This window comes from Mustela nigripes, chromosome 13 (genome assembly GCF_022355385.1).
Source record: "Mustela nigripes isolate SB6536 chromosome 13, MUSNIG.SB6536, whole genome shotgun sequence".
Classification (NCBI taxonomy): domain Eukaryota; kingdom Metazoa; phylum Chordata; class Mammalia; order Carnivora; family Mustelidae; genus Mustela; species Mustela nigripes.
In genome coordinates, this window is record NC_081569.1 from 46,717,913 (window position 1) to 46,738,928 (window position 21,016).

Consider the following 21,016-nt stretch of genomic DNA (forward strand, 5'->3'; position numbering starts at 1 on the left):
TCATTCAACTAATCCTCACTGACCTTTAACCATGTGCCAGGCAGTGTATTAGACCTTGGGGATGTAGCAGTGAACAAAACAAACCAAGTCTTTGCCCTCTTGGGACTTACATTCTAGTGAGAAAGGCAGATATTTAATAAAACGGTCAAGCAGTGATAAGTGCTACGAATGAAAATAAAGCAGCATCCTTATGCAGGTTTAAAGGAGGTGACAAGGTGGGGTGTTGTGAGAATTTTGCAAGTATCCCTTAGCCATGTGGGATCAACAGACTTGTTATACACACATTTTCCTCAGGAAAAGCACAAGGTCAAGCTTTACTTTGGTGATAATAGAGGTCCTTTTGGAGGCTCACTCTTCTTGCTTTACCACACAGGGAAAAACGATGATGTGCCTTTTCTCAGAAATCTAGGAATCCGGGCTGTTTTCACTTCCCACCTGCCAGGTTCCCTGTACGCATCCCAGGCAGGTTCCACCCATCAGTCCTAATTGCTCCAAGCGATTGTCCTTCCCTATGTCGCATTCTTTCTTTTTGAAAATATTAAAAAGGGAGCAGAAAAGATGAAATCAATGCAGCGATAAAATAAGTCTCTAGAAAAGGCAGTATCACATTTGGCTGAAAACGTATTTCATCTCTCTCAAAAATCTTCCTGATTTCTTCTGTTTGATCTTCAACCAGAATTTGATTCAATGTGTGTTTTTGTTCCAAAGGAATACATCGAGGGGTAGGATTTTTTTTTTTTTTTTCCTCCTCAGAAAGTGTTTCAGAATTGAGGAAGACTCATTTGAATAAAGATACCTTTCAAAGCAATTGCAGAAATTAGCCCTAGAAAATTGCTGCTGAACTGAGTGGCCTTTACACACAATTCTCTTCCTTTATATAAATGTCTCTCTGCTCAGTGAGTTCTCTATTTTTGCCTTTTATCCTCTTTATAAAGCTTAGGGACTCTGACTCTCACTTTTAATTGACACTTATGGCTTAAATGCAGTGTCTAGGTCCTAGGAACTGAGAACTGTTTTGTTGATCTCAGTTTTGTTGTTGTTGTTTTGTTTGACTGGAATATCACTCTCTGGGGTTCTCTCCCCATGACCACCTTCACATGGAGTTGGTATAAGCAGCTATTCCTTTACTATGGAGTGTAGGTTTCTAGAAAAGCTTCCTGTTTAAAAAAAGAGAAGAGGGAAAATCCCCAGGTCTTTTTCATGGTACACGAGGTGATGCTATTGGAGATGTTTGCCTTCAATGTGCTGGCTCTGCTAACTCCAGGAGTTTATTAAATAACAGAGAGCATTTCGTAAGGGGTGACACTTTCTCAGAGAGACATTGGGTATCAAAATCAGAAGCACCCTGAATGACCCCCTCCTGCAAAATAATACCCCACCAGACTTGTGAGAAGTGACTTCCCAAGGCCATGTAGTAGGGCGGTAACAGCTAGATCCTAGGTCTTCTCACTTCAAATCCATCCCTTTCCCACCATGCCATGGTTCATCACCATGTTCACAGGGTAAGTTTAACAGACTGCTTTCCAAATAAGAAGGAAACGGCAGGCCGGGGCCAGGTTAGCTCTGATGGAGGAAGTGGTAAAAGGAAGATTGAAGGAGAGGCCAGCTTGGTATGGGGCCATATGGGGAGTTCTGGACAGTTAGAGCTGTCGGCATGGATGGTATGGGGGAGGGGAAGGGCAACTAGCTGTGTGATCATGGGCAAATCACTTTACCTCTCTGAGTCTGAGTTTCCTATCTATGGTGATAACCGCACTGACCGGAGCTAAGTCACTGTGAAAGGTTCTTTACGCATGTTAGGATCTTCACAGCAACTTTCCTCATTGTTAGAGATGAGAAACATTTAAGTGTAGAGGATGTGGTCTTAGCTGGGACTGCCATAGCAAAATACCATAGGCTGTGGCTTTAACAGCAAACATTTACTTCTCACAGTTCTGGAGGCTGTAAGTGCAAGATCAGGATGCCAGGATGGTTGGGTTCTGGTAGGGCCCTCTTCCTGGTTTGCAAGAAGCTGCCTTCTGGCTGTATCTTCGCATGGTAGAGAGATAATCTCTCTTGTGTCTCCTCTTCTACAGACACTAATGTCATCAGGAAGCCTTCCACCCTCCTGACCTAATTACTTCTCAAGGGCCCCATCTCCAAATACCATCACATCAGGCACCGGGGCTTCAATTTATGATTGTTGTGGGGTCACAAAACATTCAACCCATAGCAGATGATAACTGGCCCAAGAGTATGTAGCAGATGGTGGTAGGCTTGGACTTGAACCCCGGTTAGTCAGACCTCAGGGCCAAGGCTCATTTTCCTGAGTCCATAATAGCTTGTTCAGTAAAAAGGCAAGGCTGGGGCACCTGGGTGGCTCAGTTGGTTGGGATCTGATCCCAGGGTCCTGGCATTGAGCCCTACATCAGGCTCCCTGCTCAGCAGGGAGTCTGCTTTTCCCTCTCCCTCTGCCTGCCAATCTGCTACTTGTGCTCTCTCCCTATCTCTCTCCATCAAATAAATAAATAAAAATATTTTAAAAAAGAAAAACAGAAGGAAAAAAAAAAAGGCAAAGCCTGTGACCTTCCAGACCCATCATGCTCTAAAATTCAATATTATAATTCTGCTGAATCCCTAAACCCTGATTAGGTCAGCTACTCTCTTTGAATTTTGTTTATATCTTTCAAATAATGCTAGCCCTCTGAGGTAATGATGTCTGCTCTGTACAAAACTTAACACATTTCAGACTCTCGACAAATATTAAAGAGCAGGCCAGACAAGTGGCATCTCTGGTTTTTCGTTTTTCGAACGAACTAATGCACATTCGATCTCTGAGGGTCAGTTCACTCCTACTCTGAATCTAAGTGCTCACTTAGAGCCAAAATGGTGGGAGGAATTTATTTGTGTTCACACAACAGAATTGCCAAAGCTAATTACTAACGGATATGTATGAGCGTCTGAGAAAGGGAACGTTAGCTTATGCATTCCAAAAGCAATTTAGTCTTGGGGCGCCTGGGTGACTCAGTGGGTTAAATGCTCTGCCTTCGGCTCAGGTCATGATCCCAGGGTCCTGGGATCGAGCCCCGCATAGGGCTCTCTGCTCTGTAGAGAGCCTGCTTTCTCCTCTCTCTCTGCCTGCCTCTCTGCCTACTTGTGATCTGTGAAATAAATAAGATCTTTTTTTTAAAAAAAGGCAATTTAGTCTTTCTAGGTGAATCCTTCCCTAAAAATGATATCCATGTTGGATTATCCCAAATACTTGATTATTTACCACAAGGAGATCTTGGTAATATCTTATTTTAGGGACGCTCAGCTATGGTTTAATCCTACATCCGCATGCTATCCACATGTGTGAAAGGAACATTTCTCATAAAGACAATCCGCTTAGAAATACGCACCCCTTTTTCCTAGAGTTCTTCTTTGGGCAGTAATTTCTGAAGTTCGGGAGGTAATACCCGACCTCCTCCTTTTTCCCTTCACCCTTGTGACTTACCGATCTGTGTAATCATCACCCTGCCTTCCTGTTTGTTTTGTTTCGTTTTAAATTTAGAATTTTTCTTAAATAATGGCTCCAGAAACTCTCAAAATTACCTAATTAATAGTAACACTTTGCAAATAACAAAGAGCCTTTCCCCAGCTAGATGATTCGGTTAGTTAGAGCAGCGCGTGCTAATAATTAGACCATGGCCGCGGGTTTGGGCTCTGACGAAGGTGTAGCCAGGGTCTCGGGAAGGACTAGGAGAGAATGTGGATGGCAGGACAGAGAGCCATCCTTGCTAGAAGGATGTTGCGACTGGGTAACATCATGGTGGGCGGACAGCATATCGTAAACAAAACAAAACAAAAACAAAAACAAAGGGGGAAGGGAGGAAAAGAGGCAGGAAGGAAGGACTAGAAGGAAGGACTAGAAAGAAGGAAGGCAGAAGGAGGGAAAGAGGGCAGGCAATTATTTAATTGTCGACAAGTTCATGGAGACAAATAGTAAAGGAAGAATAACCGAAGGAACCGGAATCTGACGCATGGCATGACCTTTAATCAGGGCTCTTCTTCCTAGCAGGCTGTGAAGCAGCTTTGTCTTTACCTGCTCAATGGATCCCACAATGCTGATGCACTGCTTTAATTTGGGAAGGCTTTCTCTGGAGACACATGTCTTTTCCAGCTCTAAGTATGAAGTGCTCCCAAGTGTGGCGTTCTCTGTGACAGATGTACTACAGTGATGCTTTAGCTGACTCCAAACCCATAGCTTCCCCGTGCCTGAGTGGTCTAGTTGATGTCCAAGAGTGTGTTTTCTTTGAGAACAGGTCTTTACCAGAATATCACCCAAGAAGGTAGGGAGGTATAATCCCTTTGTTCTGAAATGGCCACGGTTAAATTCTGGAAGCCCACTCCCGGGCCAGGGCTATTCTTTCCAAAGATCTGCAAAGCATTTGCTGCTGTACATGGATGCCCTAAGCCTATGCCTTTGGAAGGCACTGCCTGAGAGAGACCTGAGAGCCCTCTCCTTTCAAAATCTTCTCCCAAGATTGCTCCATTTCCATTGTTGGCCCCAATTCCACAGGAGTCTGTGTAAAGATAAGGAATTTCAAAACGATTGTCACAGCTCCAAGGAAACCAGGTTCCCCGGCAGACCTCCCGTCTGGAGCTGCACTTCTTAGTGAAATCTCAGGGTCTTGTCAACAGGATCCAACACGTGACTAGCAGGACCAGCCAGCGGCAGACATGTCCATCTGTGATGACTGTACGTGTCTGTACCTCACTCATGAAGTCTGGTCATTCTACTCAATTCTAATTCTCAATTTCTAATTCTCTGAATTCTAATCATGATGGGAAGCCACCATCAGACTCCATTCTTGAGGGAGACAGAAATGCAGCCCACGGGCCATTTCTGGTGGGACACATGCCGCTTATCTTCCACCAGCTGTGGCTCCTGATGTTTGCTACAGGAGGCATTACTTCTCCAATTTTCTTGCCCATCCACAGGAAGGAACTAGTCCTCATCCACCAGACAGTTTGCATCCTCTCTTGGTGCCTTGAGAAGATCAGAAAGGGTGAGAGTCTTGGCAAGAAGGCTTTTTTCATCATTCCTATGCCTATAACAATTCTGAAGAGTAGGAAAAAGCTCACTGCTGTTGGAAGTAAGCCTCTAACATTCAGGAAATTCCCCCTCTTGGACTTAACACTTGCTTTTCCACATTTCTACTTGAGATGACAGTCTAACTATTCCACAGCCTGGAGCCTGACAAAAGAAAAAGAATTTGAGGGTTTTCTTTTCTTTATCTAAAAAAAAAATAATAAATTGTGATTATTTACTGTCCTTTCATTGTAAATCATCTCTCAGCTTACTTTTCTTTTAGATAGCTTTCTGTCTTGAATTTGTTAATGAATGTCAGTTAATACTTGTTTAATAAAGACAAAGCATGAACAATCGAACAGTAATACTCAATACAGTCCTGTGGCACAGTAGTTGTTGATTAATTACTTGGGTCCTTTTCTTTGAGTTCTCTGAAAACTCTTCAAAATGCAGAGAGTAATACAATCCTACAATTTGGTAAAGATAGGCTTATACATCTGTAAATGCTGACATATTGAAGACAATCTGTTCCTTAAATCCCTAAGCAAGAAGCGATCAACACAGTAAGTTGATACCTGCCCTACAGAAGAGAAGGGAGGGTGTGAAACATCTATGCCCTCCCCATACCCCAGACCATTAGGAATATTTGGACCAATGGGGCAGAGTGTCTATTTTTCTAGTGCAAGAAGTTTCAGTGATGAAATGTAGTGATTTCACATTGACACAGATATAACACAATTTCCATCTCTTTTTTGTTTAAGGGATATGTGAGACCTATATTGTTGTTGTCATCCAAACCTCTTCTGATTTTATTTTTTTAAATTTTTTATTTCTTTTCAGCGTAACAGTATTCATTGTTTTTGCACTGCACCCAGAACTCCATGCAATCCGTGCCCTCTCTAATACCCACCACCTGGTTCCCCCAACCTCACCCCCCCCTTCAAAACCCTCAGATTGTTTTTCAGAGTCCATAGTCTCTCATAAGTCACACTTATTCCATTCTGTTTCATGCAGAAAAGTACAAGGAAGAAAACTGCCCATCATCCCATTCTTAGAGAACCTTCTTGACATTTAAAAATAAATGAAATGTTTCTATGCCTTAAAATTTCAGTCATAGAAGCAAAATGAAAAAGCCAATGCTTCTTTAGTTTTATTCATTATGAGATTTCAGATTCTCTCTACCTGGGGACAACTTCAGGTATGTCCCCTAAGAAGACACCAGATTTAAGAATAAAAGAACAGGGACGCCTGGGTAGCTCAGTGGGTTAAGCCGCTGCCTTCGACTCAGGTCATGATTCCAGGGTCCTGGAATCTCTGCTCAGCAGGGGGCCTGCTTCCCTTCCTCTCTCTCTGCCTACTTGTGATTTCCCTCTGTCAAATAAATAAATAAAATCTTAAAAAAAAAAAAGAATAAAAGAATATATGTCAAGAGAAACCTAGAGAATGACAAGGGTGATCACACACAATATACAATATACACAATGCTCCTTATAAAAATCACTCTTGGATATTAACAAAAGGTTAATGGAAATGCTGGAAACTGATGGCCTCTTAGAATAGATAGACAGCTTTGATGAGCATATCTGAAGTTATCATACAGACTGCAAAGAAAGATTTCACCATTTTTCAAGACTGGTGGATAACTTACGAATGAATGAGAAGACAATGACATGTTTCCGTACATGCATGTGTAAAAAGTTGATCACAGAGATTATGGGGTCAGCTGACCATAGCAGAGTAAACTTTTATATGATCAGTTTCCTTGAGCGATTTTATAATACTTTTATAGAAAAGATAATAGCTTTGAGTGACCTCTAAGCTATTCTTCTGGTGATGAGTGTCATGATATATACTAGCCAGACTTCCCAATTATGCCATGTATGTAAGTCAAAACTGGGATACATATTTTCCCAGCATCGGGTAATAAATGACAATGTGATAGTGCCTGTCTTGATCACTCATTTAAAATAGATTGCAATCCTATTTCATCTCTTGTGACACTTTTCTTTCACAGATCATGAAAGTCACAACACCTTCGAGAACTGTGAAATCACCATGGGATTATGACTTTTTTATTTATAATGGTGTCATAGACAAGGAAGCCCCAGACTTCTTAGCATTCAAGGAACATTTTAATTTATCTTGGGGAAGTATTTTTTCTCTCTTGGAACACATCGAGAAGTTTCTTAGGGACTATGCAATACCAGAAGTTAAAATAAAAGGGAACAATTTGGTAGCCTTCCTTCCAGAGTTTGAGCTGAAGAATAAACTTACCAGATACAACTTTCTCACACTGTTAGAGAACCCACTTCATATCCAGATGATGTTAAATCTTCCGGGGCAAAGGTACAAGGGCCAAGATGGAAGGTCAGAGGCTGCCAACAAGATCCAAGCCACATGGAAATGCTTCAGAGCAAGAAAATTATTCCTCTTGTATCGCCAGCAGAAGTGGGCATCAGGTGTGATTTCCATTGCGTGGCTCTTACATTGCCACAAGACCCGAATGAAGAAGATCCTGAAGGAATCACGTGAGAGACACCTGGAGAATTTCCGTATTCGAGCCAAGGTACACAAGGCTGCCAGCTGTTAAGGCAGACCTCTTTTTCTAAACATTTCTTGCTTGAGCGAATGCAATAAGTTGTCTCTTTATCTTCCCTTTCTCTCTCCAGCTACCCTCCTCGTCAACCTCTCTCGTCTTCCACTCTTCTCCACGTAGGATGCATAAGCCCTACATGTGTTTGTACATCATATTTTAGCCCTAATCAGGAATCTGGCTTTTGCACCTGCAAAATCTATTTCAATTTTTTCAAAAAGTTCCTTCACTTTGACTACAGCCGTTCTGTCGGAAAATCAATGTTTTAACCGCACTACCTTTTCTCCCTATATATACCTTCTGGCACTTTAATTTGCTTGGAAAAAAAATCCTCTTGTCTACATTGCTGTCACCACTTTGTCAGAAAGTATTTAAGTTTGCAGACAGCCTTTTAATTAGTGCTCACAATTTCATTTATGTTTGCTTTCTCTTTTTTTCATTCATATTCTGTTAATTAAGTGAGCTGCCTCTAATCTTCCCCTGCCAGTAGCATCATGTAGCCACCTAATTAAATTAATTGGGGAAGATGTTTTAAGTATGTAATTAAATCAATTAATATAATTTATGCCTGGCTTAACTGTACAGTGGAAAAACAGCTGAAGTTTGACTAGATGAATCCACTACAGCTTCCTGTCACTGATCAATGCTCTTCTTGATTTTTAGCATCTGGCAGCCAACTGGAATCGCATCAGGACCTCCAGGAGGACTATTATCCATATCCCATCATTAGGTATAACACTTTTGCCTGCAAATCTATCAGCAACCTCTATTACCCACCACATTATGGCTCCTTGATTGAGTTCAAGGAAGGCCCCTTGTTTTATTCAAATTGGTCTCGGCAGGAAAATGTTCTCGACATGATGAGAGTAATAACACAGGGCCCTCGCTCGAAACGGCGTTTAATTTGGGGATTAAGCAAATAAAGTCATTATGTGGGGGCTGCTATTCAGTGGAGAGGTGATTTGCTGTAATTCGCTTTCATCTGTATGAAATGAACTAAAAAGTTGTATTTTTTCCCCCTGAAATAACAGATAATGTTTTCGATCTTCTTTAATGATAGAAGAACACAGGCTTGCGTGTGTTGTTGCTGTTACGCCAATAAGCCAGGATATTGCTTGTACACTGTTTTTAATCAAATGTGCAGTCAAAATGATAAGCTACATTCTCTGAAATTATTTAGTTCTAATTACGAGCAGATGGGATGCTTTATTTGCACCTAGGGCGCCTGAGCAAAAGGAAATGCTGTGTGAACAAGAATAATTAAGAAGTTGAATAGTGTTTTTTGCGCTTAAATAATCTGCAGTTTCATGTTAATTAGCACTAATGTAATTATTTAATTACATTTATGAATTGGGGAACTTAAAAGCTGTTGTCTGCAACACAGTAGTAAAATAGGTATGCCAAAATGACATTGGGGATTTTGGAAGTCTGCACCGGAAGTTCCTCTGAAACATGAGCTGCTGTCAAAATATGTGGGTGTGTTTGCTTGCTTAATTTGTTTCGTTTTGTTTTGCTTTTTAATCTACCTAGTGTGCTAAAAATTTCCTTGGTGAGACCAAATTTCCCAAGCTGACTTGGTAGTTTTGACAAAGAGCAAAACTCATCAAATCTTCATATTACATACTGGCTCTTTGTTAAGGCTTTTAAAGGAGAGCAACGCATTAAGCGATCTATCATAATAGAATTCTTGATTGTGTCCGTCCATGAGTATACATGTTTGTGTCCTCATGCAAAGTATAGAACATAACACCTTTAAACAGTAATATGAAAAAAAACAACATTAAAATTACTATATATATAATTATCTTTTACATTGGTAAAATAGTAGTAGTAATAAAGTAATGTGAACTTTCCTCGAAACTAGAGCGCTTACGGAAAAGTTAAAAAACCTGTCAGAGCTGCGTAGAGCCTTTTAGTTTGGGTATTTTTATAGCTCACAGAAGAAATTAGTTCCTTCTTAGGATGTAAGTGAGGTAAGACAGATCTGAATTTCATTCCAACTTGGGCTTTTGTTTTGGTGGGACTAGTTTTGCACACAAAATTAGTTCACACTCAGAAATTGCACTTGTAATTGATTACAACCAGAGAGGCTAATTGCAGACACAATTAACAGACTTGAGTCCCTTGGAATAAGGTGCAGGAGCCTTTTGCTTCTGCAACTAATTGTGGCCCTGACCTGGTATTACGTGGGAAATTTTGTTTCGTGTTCTCTATTTCATTCAAAGCTAGAAATAGAACAAGACCCCCCACTTTGCAATGTTGACAACACCAAGGTATCACAGGCACAATTTCCACAAACTCCTTCCTTCCACCTGTCACCCTTCAAAACCTCAGTGCGGTCAGCTGTGCAGAACAGTCTGATAGAAAAGAGCCTTTGTCCAAAGAGGTAAAATTTTGAAAATAACAGTAATCTAAACTGGGTAATAAAAAATAATTTTAAATGAAAATGTTTTAAGATTCCAAAAAGGTTTGTTGGATTTAGATTAGGTAGAAAAAATAACCTGGGTCAAAAACTAGAATTGTAGGGGCATCTGGATGGCTGAGTCATTAAGCGTCTGGCTTCAGTTCAGATGATGATCCCAGGGTTCTGGGATTGAGCCCCACATCGGGCTCCCAGATCAGAGGGGTGCATGTTCTGTCTCTGTCAAATAAATAAATAAAAAGGAGGAAAAAACTAGAATTGCATTATTTTAGATCTGATATTAAAACTAACTTTCTTCTAGAATACATATTCCCGGTTTAAATAAACACGTAATAAATCTGAAAGTCTTCCCTATTATAGTAATTTTTGTTTGTTAACAATGTAATAACCCATTTTAAAGAAAAATTGCTAATCATGTATCTTCCAAGAGATAAGACTAAGCATATATATTTTTCTCAACTGACCATTTAAAAAGTCCAATTACACATTTTCACAAGGGAACAATACGTGGGCTCTGATGAAATAGTGTTTGTTTCTATAATCTATGCTTTAGGTTTTATAAAAAGACCTGTGGCTATTAAATTAATTTTAGGTTTAAATAACGTTAACCTGTCACCTCATGTTTATTCCACAGACATAATGCTCAAACCATAACTTTCTCTTAAAAAATGATTACGGTATACCTTTCTTGTATGCACCACTTTTTCTGTGAATTCTTGAAGATTTTAGGTAGACACAACATGGCTACTTTGTCTCCTGCATTAGGGACTTACCTACACAATTCATGAAAACGAAAGTAGATAAAAGCAAAGCCCTTTTTTTCTCTAAACACATGTTCCCCCCGCCAATCTATTCAACATAGTAATTTCATTTTCAGAGTTGAGAGGGATTCACTAATCAAAATCAGTCGGTAGGCCTGTAAGGTTCAGGGAGGCATTTAATGCAAATTACAGCCTTGTCCTCTTTTTCTCTTTCTGCAGGAGATTTGCAATCAATTCTGGTGTAGAATTAGCCCTAGAAATAATTACACCATGTCGCTAGCCAATTAGGGCTGCACTAACTTGTTTGAACCCTAAAAATGAAAGATTAGTAGTGATAACTGTGCACTCTGTTGCAGTTATACGTATTTGGTTCTTTGTTTATGCAGTTTTGCACACACGAGAATAATTGCATTCTCCAAACTGACGATCACGTAAAGGACCACAGTAACATTTTCCGTAATGTCTTTGACCACAAAATATTTATCATGTATTTTCAAGTCTATGGCTTGATAATATGAACATTAAGACAATTACCCATTGCAGAGTAACCTCTCTGAAAGGAGGAATTACACAACTTGATTGGCTGTTACGCATTTGGGGTAGTATTCCTGGATGTAACAAAGTTTTAGCTATTTTTAACAAACAGGAGAGGTGGGATGCTGTTAACTGTTCAAAGGAATGGATCAGCCTTGTAATTTCATAAGATGATTAAAAAAAAAAAACTCATCCTTTCCAGAGTATATAGGATAATCTCTTAATTGGATATTAGATATTTTTATCATTTTTATTAATGAAATAGAATAACATAAGAAAATAATCTACTACAGTTCATAGCAGGAATAGAATACTAGGATCTATTTTAAGCAAAATCTATCCGTCAAATAAGAAAGAACTGCAACAAAGAATCCTAATTCCTCAAGAAAAATCAGAAGTCTAAATAAAACCTAGGAACTAATTCTGCTTCCAGTTTCTTTGGCCAAGTTATTTCCTCCCCTTTTAATTTAACCCCTGTGCTTCTTTATTACAGTGCGTCATTTGGTGCTACACTTAAACTCAGTGGCGTTTTAAAATATATTGACATTAAATGAGTTGGGCCAAGTCTGGGACTCTGAGGCCGTGAGCAGGTACATGAAGCACTGCCAGCCAATTAAACCCCCAGCGATGAGTTTCCTCTCTCACTTCTCATCCTCTTTTAAAATAAAAATAAGGAATTATTGAGGTGGGATCTTCTCTTTTCTCCATGTAATATTTTATCTTATTGCCAATTGATTTCAGGGCTAAAAAGAATCTATATAGTTCAGCTTCATTTATTTCCCCCTCTGTGCATTACTTCAGCAAATTATCCTTGGAGCAAACACCATTAATGGGTTCCAAGATACTCCCTTCCATAAAGCTATGGATTCTGCTGTTGTGAGTGTTATGAAAAAACAACACTTTTCTGCTGCTCTGGACTGCCATGGAGGCCTTAAAGATAGGAAAACTTACTTTTGTGTACAACTGACCCTATCCCAAATGTTCATGAGACAGCAGCTCCTTAACTCGCCTCCCTTCTTTGGAAAGATAAGAACCAGATGTCACCTCCCTTTGTGAACAGGGGCAGGGTCGAGGACCACAGCCAAGAATGTTATCTCTGAAATCACATTCTTTTTTTTTTTTTTTAAACAGAAAGCTTCTTTTTTTTTTTTTTTTTAAAGATTTTATTTATTTATCAGAGAGAGAGGGTGGGAGAGAGTGAGCACAGGCAGACAGAGAGGCAGGCAGAGGCAGAGGGAGAAGCAGGCTCCCTGCTGAGCAAGGAGCCCGATGTGGGACTCAATCCCAGGACGCTGGGATCACGACCTGAGCCGAAGGCAGCCGCTTAACCAACTGAGCCACCCAGGCGTCCCTGAAATCACATTCTTACTCTGCCTCCAAGCAGACTGACATCTTTCTACTTCCTCATTTTTGAGTTGTCAACTCAAATACACAATAGACTTTGTTCTCAGAGCTAAGACATCGGGACTCTTAAGAGCTAAGACATTAGGACTTCCAGTCAATTCTTCATGGTCTTCAGCACGTATTTTGGCAAGGAGCTATGGAATCCACAGTTCAGCTATGGCATTGCTACACTAGATCCCTGAGAGTGATGGATGGCCAAGATCTCCCAGACATAGATCTCCAAAAATATACCCATCCTTTGAGATCAGAAACAAAGTGCACTTAAACTTTCCAATTCCTGTACAGTCTGAAATAAAATGAAAACACACTGTATTCATTGATGTTATATTCATCCAAGTTATTCAAGTCAACACTCCTTCATCTGTTAGACCAGAGTTGGCCCCATGACCCTGTATTAAATTACACAGTTGGCCTTGAGCTATCTAATGTTGCCCCATGAAGTACAGAAGCAGCATTGAACACCAGCTCACGAGCTTTTCATGAAATGGATTAGTATTAGGATATAGTATAAAAAGAGTCTTGCATATGCTAAGATCAAACTATACTTTGTCATCACTTTCATTGTCATAAAAAATACTAAAATGTTTGTTCAGCAGTTCTCAGACTTACAAATATAACAACTACAGAGAACTCTAATAAGCATTATTTCCATAGGTTATATCTATCAATATATACAATATTAGAAACTAAAACTGAGAAACTTTAAAAAATATTTACTTTACTTAAAAACAACAATGGGGCACCTGGGTGGCTCAGTTGGTTAAGTGTCAGCCTTAAGGTCGGGTCATGATCCCCGGGTCCTGGGATCCAATCCCCCATTGGGATCCCCGCTCATCAGGGAGCCTGCTTCTCCCTCTCCTGCTCCCCTGCTTATACTCTCTCTTTGTTAAATAAATAAAATAAAATCTAAAATAACAACGATAAATCTGCCAATGTAACATAAATAACATATTTTTGCTAAAAAAATTAATTTTTCCAAACAAAAAAATTTAATGAAAAGAGTTGCGTTGGTTTACAAGTTTGTAAATCTCTTAATAGAACATGGTTGGATTCTCATATCTATTTCTGTATTCAATCTGTTGCAATATGTTGTTTTGATTGAAGCATATGAAGAAAACCTGGCCCTACACAGATAATATTTGGAAAAGGGAAGACTGTTTCATACATTTTATAGCATTTACAGACAATTGTGTATAATTCTTTGGTTTTATACCAAAACTCAACAGTGGATGGGAATTATTATGTTAGCTACAATGTGGAATTTGCAATCCTATCAATAATTTTTTTTTGCATTTTATGAAAAAGTCAATTATCATCTTAATATTATTTTGAAAATAGTTTTGACCTTCCAGACTCCCTGAAAGGGTCTCGGGACCTTTCCCAGTCTCTAGACCATGCTTTGAGAATCACTGATCTTAGCTGCATACAATGCTGGGCTGGCTGCTGATAACGCCACTGATGAAAAGTTCCAACAAGAGAAAAGCTCCAACAAAACTCTCTCTTTTTAAGATTTATTTATTAGAGAGAGTGTGTGTGAGTGGAGGGAGGGAGAAAATCCCAAGCAGACTCCCCAAGGAGTGCGTGTAGGGCCCAAAGCAGAGCTCGAGCTCACAACCCTGAGATCACGACCTGAGCTGACACCAAGAGTTGGGCGCTTAACTGACTGCACCACCCAGGCACCCCAAGTCTTCACTCTTTCCAGAACCACACAGAATCCATTTGGCCAGTTTAGTTTGGGAATGTTTTCAACAGTCAACAAACACTTAAGCTCCTCCTATGTTTTTTGCATCCACATCACAAAATTCCCTAATCCCTATCTGCCAATCCCCACCACCAAACAATGCTCAGTTTTATTTTCATCAGACCGGCACTGGGTATACTACCTACACACATAAAGAACTCAGATAGGTATCTCTCGTACTTTATCTTAATATTTTATCTCAGTAGCTTGTGCTTTCGCAGTTGTACAAATAATTAAAGCCTGGGTATAATCCTAATGCCTCGATCACATTTATCTGATGACTGCAGTATGCTGACAGGTCAATTGTGACATATGTCACACGCTCCCTGAAAAATTTTTATGATTAGAGTACCAAAGTTGGCTAACATTAACTTTTTTATGAATTGGAGTAATTCAAGATCGCCTCTATAACAATGTCACTTGGCTCAGCTTGTTTCCGTCCAGTATGCTTTTGTGAATGGAAGAGAAAGGGAAGGAGTGACTGACAGCTACTGCTATTGTCACCCAGTGTCAGCCCCTTAGGAGTGTGTGATGCATGTGACTATCACACAGCACATGTGTCAAAATGGGGAAAAGGTTGAGAACTACTGAGACCTGGTTGACGATCTTAGGCCAGGTGATCAGAGAAATGACAACTACTTGGTAACCAGAAGTCCACGGTGAACCTCTTCTCTGCCTTAGGTACCCTGTAAGCAATAGGACTAGGGGACAAAAGGAACTAGAAATAAGCACAGGGTGATGAGCAGTCTGTTGCAGAATATGGGCTCTAACACAACAGCAGGGGCGTGTCACATACCAGCCCCAAGGAGGCACAGTTGCTGAGCATGGCCTTGCTCGTGGGTTTCTGGGGTTTCTGGAAGGAAAAGCCAATCCCAGCAGAGCTAGTTTCCCGGGGGGCAAAGAGGCAATTCGCATCATCTGATAGGAGTTTGCATGGGAGTGGAGGTAGGGCTGAGAGAGGCGACAAATGCAGAGATGAAGGTGGAGGAATGATAACCAGTAACCATTGGTGAGTAGCGTTGGTTTGGCAGAACACCAAAGGTAGTTGGATCACTTCACAGAGGCATCTCTCAGGCATCCTTCCTTTAATCTGAAGCAGAGATGATAACATTTTAAGAAACGACAGAATACTATCAAAGGAGAAATATTTTCCCATGTGACGGGGATGACCATAGGAAAACAGTTGGGTCGCTCTCTCAAGTGATAAGGAAGAAAGAGTGCCCCTTTATGCCAGTGCTGTTTTCTTCTAGGCTGATGAGGACCTAGAAAAAGCCACAAGTCCCACTCACCATTTCTTAAATTCCCACAAGTTCTCCAGATCAGAGAACCCATTCTATAAAAGTTGAAAAGAGAAGATGGAAGGTAGGCATTGTATCTATTTTCTATCGCCCTTTAACAAGTTCCCACAAGCTTAGTGGCTTACACAACATCAATGTATTACCTTAGAGCAATAATTCCGTTGTACAGAAGTCTGAGAGGGGCTCAAATCAAGGGGTCAGCAGGATTGCCCACCTTTCCAGAAGTTCGAGGGGAGGAATCCTTTCTTTACCCCTCCCAGGTTCTAGAAGCTGCCCACAAAGGCATGAATGAAGAGAGCCGTTGACCCCCTTTCTCCATCTTTAGAGCCAGCAACAAGCATCTCTCTGTGCCTTTCTTCTATGGTGACACCTTCTCTAACTCTCTCCTCTCCTGCCTCCCTCTTCCACTTTTAAGGACTATCATTAGACGGGGTCTAGACAAATAACCCAAGATAATCCCCCTATTTTAAGGGCAGCCTATAAGCCACCTTAATTCCATTTGCAACTTTATTTTCCCTTTGCCATGTAACCTAAGGTATTTGCAGGTTGCAGGGATGAGGACATGGGCATCTTTGGAGGGCCATTATTCTGCCTGCTGCAACAACTGGAAATAAAAGTGAGAAAAGAAGCAGAGGCTCTTTGTCCCTTCTGGAATTCTCTGCTCACATTTATCGAGGCTTGCTTCTCTCTTCTTTGATGCAACCACATTTATGCAAGGGCTAACTACGTCCTATCTGAACTGTAGAGTAATTTGTAGGTTTATGTGATCTTGGACAAGAGACAAGGCACTTACTCTGGTTTTTCTCATCTTCAGCATGACAGGTTGAAGTAGAATGTGTCTCAAAGCTCCCCCGTGTTTCTAGCTGACCTTTGAAGTACCTGTGTCTCTACAGATTATATTCGGAAGTATGATAGTGCATTGCCACTAGGCAGATCTGCTGAGTTCCCCAAGGCCACAACATCCTTGCTGATAGCTTATGTTCAAGTCACTGTTGGATTTAATGTATGTACTGCCAGCACAGATGAGCGTCTTTTCATCTGGGTGTCAACACATACTTTTTTGGGCATACGAAACGTAATAAATCTGACTTTTTAAAAAAATTGACTCCTGGGGCGCCTGGGTGGCTCAGTGGGTTAAGCTGCTGCCTTCGGCTCAGGTCATGATCCCAGGGTCCTGGGATCGAGCCCCGCATCGGGCTCTCTGCTCAGCCGGGAGCCTGCTTCCTTCTCTCTCTCTCTCTCACAATCTGCTTGCTTGTGATCTCTCTCTGTCAAATGAATAGATAAAATCCTTAAAAAAAAAAAATTGACTCCCACTTCTGCTCTGCTGACGGCAACATTCACTGCGTTGTATCCTGTCCATGTAGAATGGTCTGTTTCTTGTCACAGGATTTGCTGTTGTTAGGGGCTTTGGAAGCACATATACCCCGTAACATTAAAATACCTTATGTTTGCACAGTACTTTACAGTTTACAAAATGTCTTCGTATCTGTTACTTCGTGTGATCTTCTATAACAGTGTTCTGAGATTGCTAACATTCAGTTCTTTGAAATGGGTGTATTTGTAGGGTTAACCAAGTAACCAGTTCTATCATAATTCTGCATAGACATTTCATATGCATCCTCGATCAGTGGTAACAGAGGTACCAAGTAATTTGTTGGAAAACTGACCTCCGGCACTTGATTGAAACACAGACTTACTCAACATGCGGCAACAAAGTGATCAGACATCCTTTATATTTTAAATTGGACATCATCTTAATGAGACTTCTCTCTCACCGCCTTTTATCTTTGCTTTTGAAAGGAAATGCATCCGCGGAACGTTTTCTGGCATTTTTCTTAATCATACTTTATTCTTTAGACATTTTTCCTGCCTTCTTATAGTTTGGATATAGAAGTTATTCACAAGACATCTTCCTAAACATTTATCTGTATATAGATAGAATGAGACACACGCAAAACCCTAAGCATGCCAGTTCTGTGATCACACGTCAAGATGGCATGGTTTGTAGCAGTCTACACGAACTTTCATATGTGGAACGCTTCCCCAAACTATTTTAGAAATTAATAATTTTTCAAAAATAACCCGAACAAGCTATTTGTCCTTCTGCAGGTCTTAAGATCATCTGCATAAAGCAAAAGGGAGACTTTAAGATGAATTGTAAGCTCATTTAATTTCCAGACCATGTCTAGTTTTTAAACACTGACATCAAAGCAAAGAGCCAATTATCAGAGTGCATTTGATCTGAAGCCCTGTTGCATGAATTGCTATAGTTTTCCTTATGCTGAAAAGGAAATCTGTGTCACATCTCAAAGATGTAATATTGAAAATCACTTTATCTATAGCAGTTTAGCTTGAAACATGTGTTTGGGCTCACTAACCACAAGGAGGCATTGAAGCATCTCTTCAAAATGTGAAAAGCAATTTTACTTAAAAAAAAAAAAAGTTGCACCAACAGTTGCTGAATTTCACATAAGCAATTATACCTGCTTGTGAGTATGCATGCCTTTTAAGTTCATGTTCTGATCCACTTATTTTTTTTTAACCCCTGACATACCAGCAGGAAGAGTTGCTGCTGATGTTTCTTTTAGTTTTGAACAAGAGTAATCCATAAGCGTTTTTCCTTCTGCTCTGTTTCCAGTGGACATGAAGACAAACCACAGGACTTCTATCAGTACCGACAAAGTAGCTGCATTAACCTTTATTGCTTTTAAAGGTTAAATTTCTTTTGACTGTGTGAGCAGAAGCGTATTTCTTTAGTATTCGGAATTACTTAAATACATATTCCTGACAGCAAGGGGTTTCTCTGAAATCTGTGTGTCAGTTTAGAATGATCCTGGGGACACATCTTCAAAATGCCACACAGGATGCATAAGTTAAAAGAGCCAACACCGTTGTGTGTGTGTGTGTGTTTAACTCCGAGCATAATTTTCTTCGATGTTGTTTTGAACATTCGTGTTCTATGTCAGACATTGTCCCCATGTTTTTATAATCTTTGTTCCCAGTGATTTTCCTGGCATTGGAAAAATACGAACTCTTCTTTTGCAGAATATGCTGCTTAGCAAATCTTCCAGAATAATGTTTAATCCCCTAGAAGCAAAGACTTCTTTCTTAGGAGTTAGACTCTTGTCTGCAAGATGTTTCAGAGAAAATGCTTTCCTAGAAGTGTGGACTGTGACCCCTGGAAATCCTAGTGTGCCATTTTGCCATGCTGACTTGCTCTTTCTGCGTTTTGACACCTTGTTTGCCTTTTAGGATATTCTCTGCCTGTGCGACAAAATATTGACGACTTCAACACACTGCAGAATATGCAGCTGGGGAGGCTGTGTGACATCTTAGGTACAGTAAATACTTACACACGAATGACTCTTTGGAATGTTTATCAGAGGATATGGATAAAAATGTTGAATTTTTGCTTATTGTTTGCCCCTGCAAGGAAGATGTGTGGATTTCTAATCTACTGGCAGGGCAATTAAACATTCTGTTTTAAAGAACAGATTTATAGTGGCATTGACTTAAATTTTTTTTAAAATGACATTTTTAACTAATTTATTTGGGTGGGTTTTTTTTTCCACATTCTAAGGATTTCTCTCCTATGGCCTCCAATCCTCTTCATTTCCTGACTCCGGCAGTGAGGGAAGCCAATATTTTATTATCTGTGTCAATATTGTCGATTATGTTATCTGGGGAATAAGCGGAAGGTGGTATCAGAAATGAAAAGCATTGTTTTCATTAAAAGACTAAGAGGCATGTGAAGATAGAATTTTTTAAAAGAAGCTCTTATTTAAATGTATATCATCTAATTATTAAAAAATAGAAAGTGCTTATATTTCTTAGAAATATAGACCTCAGGTGGGAGATACAGCCTCATAAAGGTCAGGCTCTGATACTGGCTTGGTCAGTTCTAAATCAGACACCAACGTGGGCCAGGTAAGAACACAGTAATGCCCTGGTTGGTGCTATTTAAGACTAAGGTTCAGGTTAGACTTAACGCAAGGTCGCAAAGGCTAAGCACTAATACTAAATCAGTTTAGAAGGTACGGGCCAGAAATTCAGGGTAAACAAAAACTGGGTTTTTATTAGTTAGCAAATAAGAACTTCTTCGTTTTGCCGAAATATAGCCGCTATGGCCCTTATTTAAGCAAAACAAGGAAGAATTTTAAATTCTCAAATATGATCAACTCAGCTGGCTCCCTGGAATGACATACTTTTACATGATTCATATATATTTCAGCATCATTATTATTTTATAAATGCCATTTGGTAACAAAAATATATCAGTACTAGAAATTTACAGTGTCCTAAAATAATAATAGTGTAATTGCTTTAATCTATTATGTAGGCACTAATTTTGTTTTTCAGCGTTACAAAAAAAATTCTTTTTAATGACTTGAGATTGATTTGTTAGTGCTGAGCTATTTCAACTAAAAACCTGACTGGGTGGAAACCACTGAAGTGCAGCAGAGGGCAGACTTTGCTCTAATTTATTTGAATTAATTTTTTTCTTTAGCTTTTTATATACCCTTCTATATATAGCACAAACCATCACCAAAGAATTTCTTTACAAAAGAGTCTCATTATTAGAAAACACTTGAAAGGATGGAGCTTCTATTTTAGATAATTCAATAATTCAGTCCATGTCTTACCTGCAATGGAAAATTTTGCTAATACGAACATTGCTAAGAGACCATGAACCAAATGCCTTTTTTTGGTATGCTGTCTTCATGATAGAGCTATCTGATCCCAAAACCCCTTCAAGGGGAGTAATGGAAGTTTAGAAACAGTAGTTAGAAGGTAGAAAAAGTACTTGCTTGTGAACTTTTTAAGAATATGAAGAAACTAGGAAAATTAGTAATTTTATGTAAGAATAAATGATCAACTCTTTTTTTATTCCATTGATTCCTAATGAAGTGTGTTGACTTTTTTGCTTATTCAGGGGAAACAAAGAGAATCTGATTAGGTTGGTAAGACCTGTCATTTGGCTATTGGTGGTGAAGTCAGGGTGTCAGGTGGAGACCCCAATGGCTACTAGTATTTTCAATTCCTAGACGAGTTAAGCAAGACGGTGACCATTATTGACTACTGACTAGCAATCAAAGCAATCTTTGTCTTCATATTAATTGCTTTCCAAAATTACCTGTCAATTAATTTTGAACATTGCCAATACACAAGCAAACACTGGACATTTGTGTTAGTGATATGTATTCCTT

The 21,016-nt window shown here is 39.7% G+C and overlaps 1 protein-coding gene across 1 annotated transcript in view; it reads left to right on the top strand.

Annotated features, from left to right (window-relative positions):
* Positions 1-21,016, top strand: part of IQCH (IQ motif containing H) — a 131,917-nt gene that overhangs the window by 21,983 nt on the left and 88,918 nt on the right. Inside the window, exons 3-6 of the mRNA XM_059372074.1 lie at positions 374-449; positions 7,025-7,619; positions 8,310-8,376; positions 19,062-19,145. Coding sequence (XP_059228057.1) covers positions 374-449; positions 7,025-7,619; positions 8,310-8,376; positions 19,062-19,145 — 822 coding nt within the window. The remainder of the gene's footprint in view (positions 1-373; positions 450-7,024; positions 7,620-8,309; positions 8,377-19,061; positions 19,146-21,016) is intronic.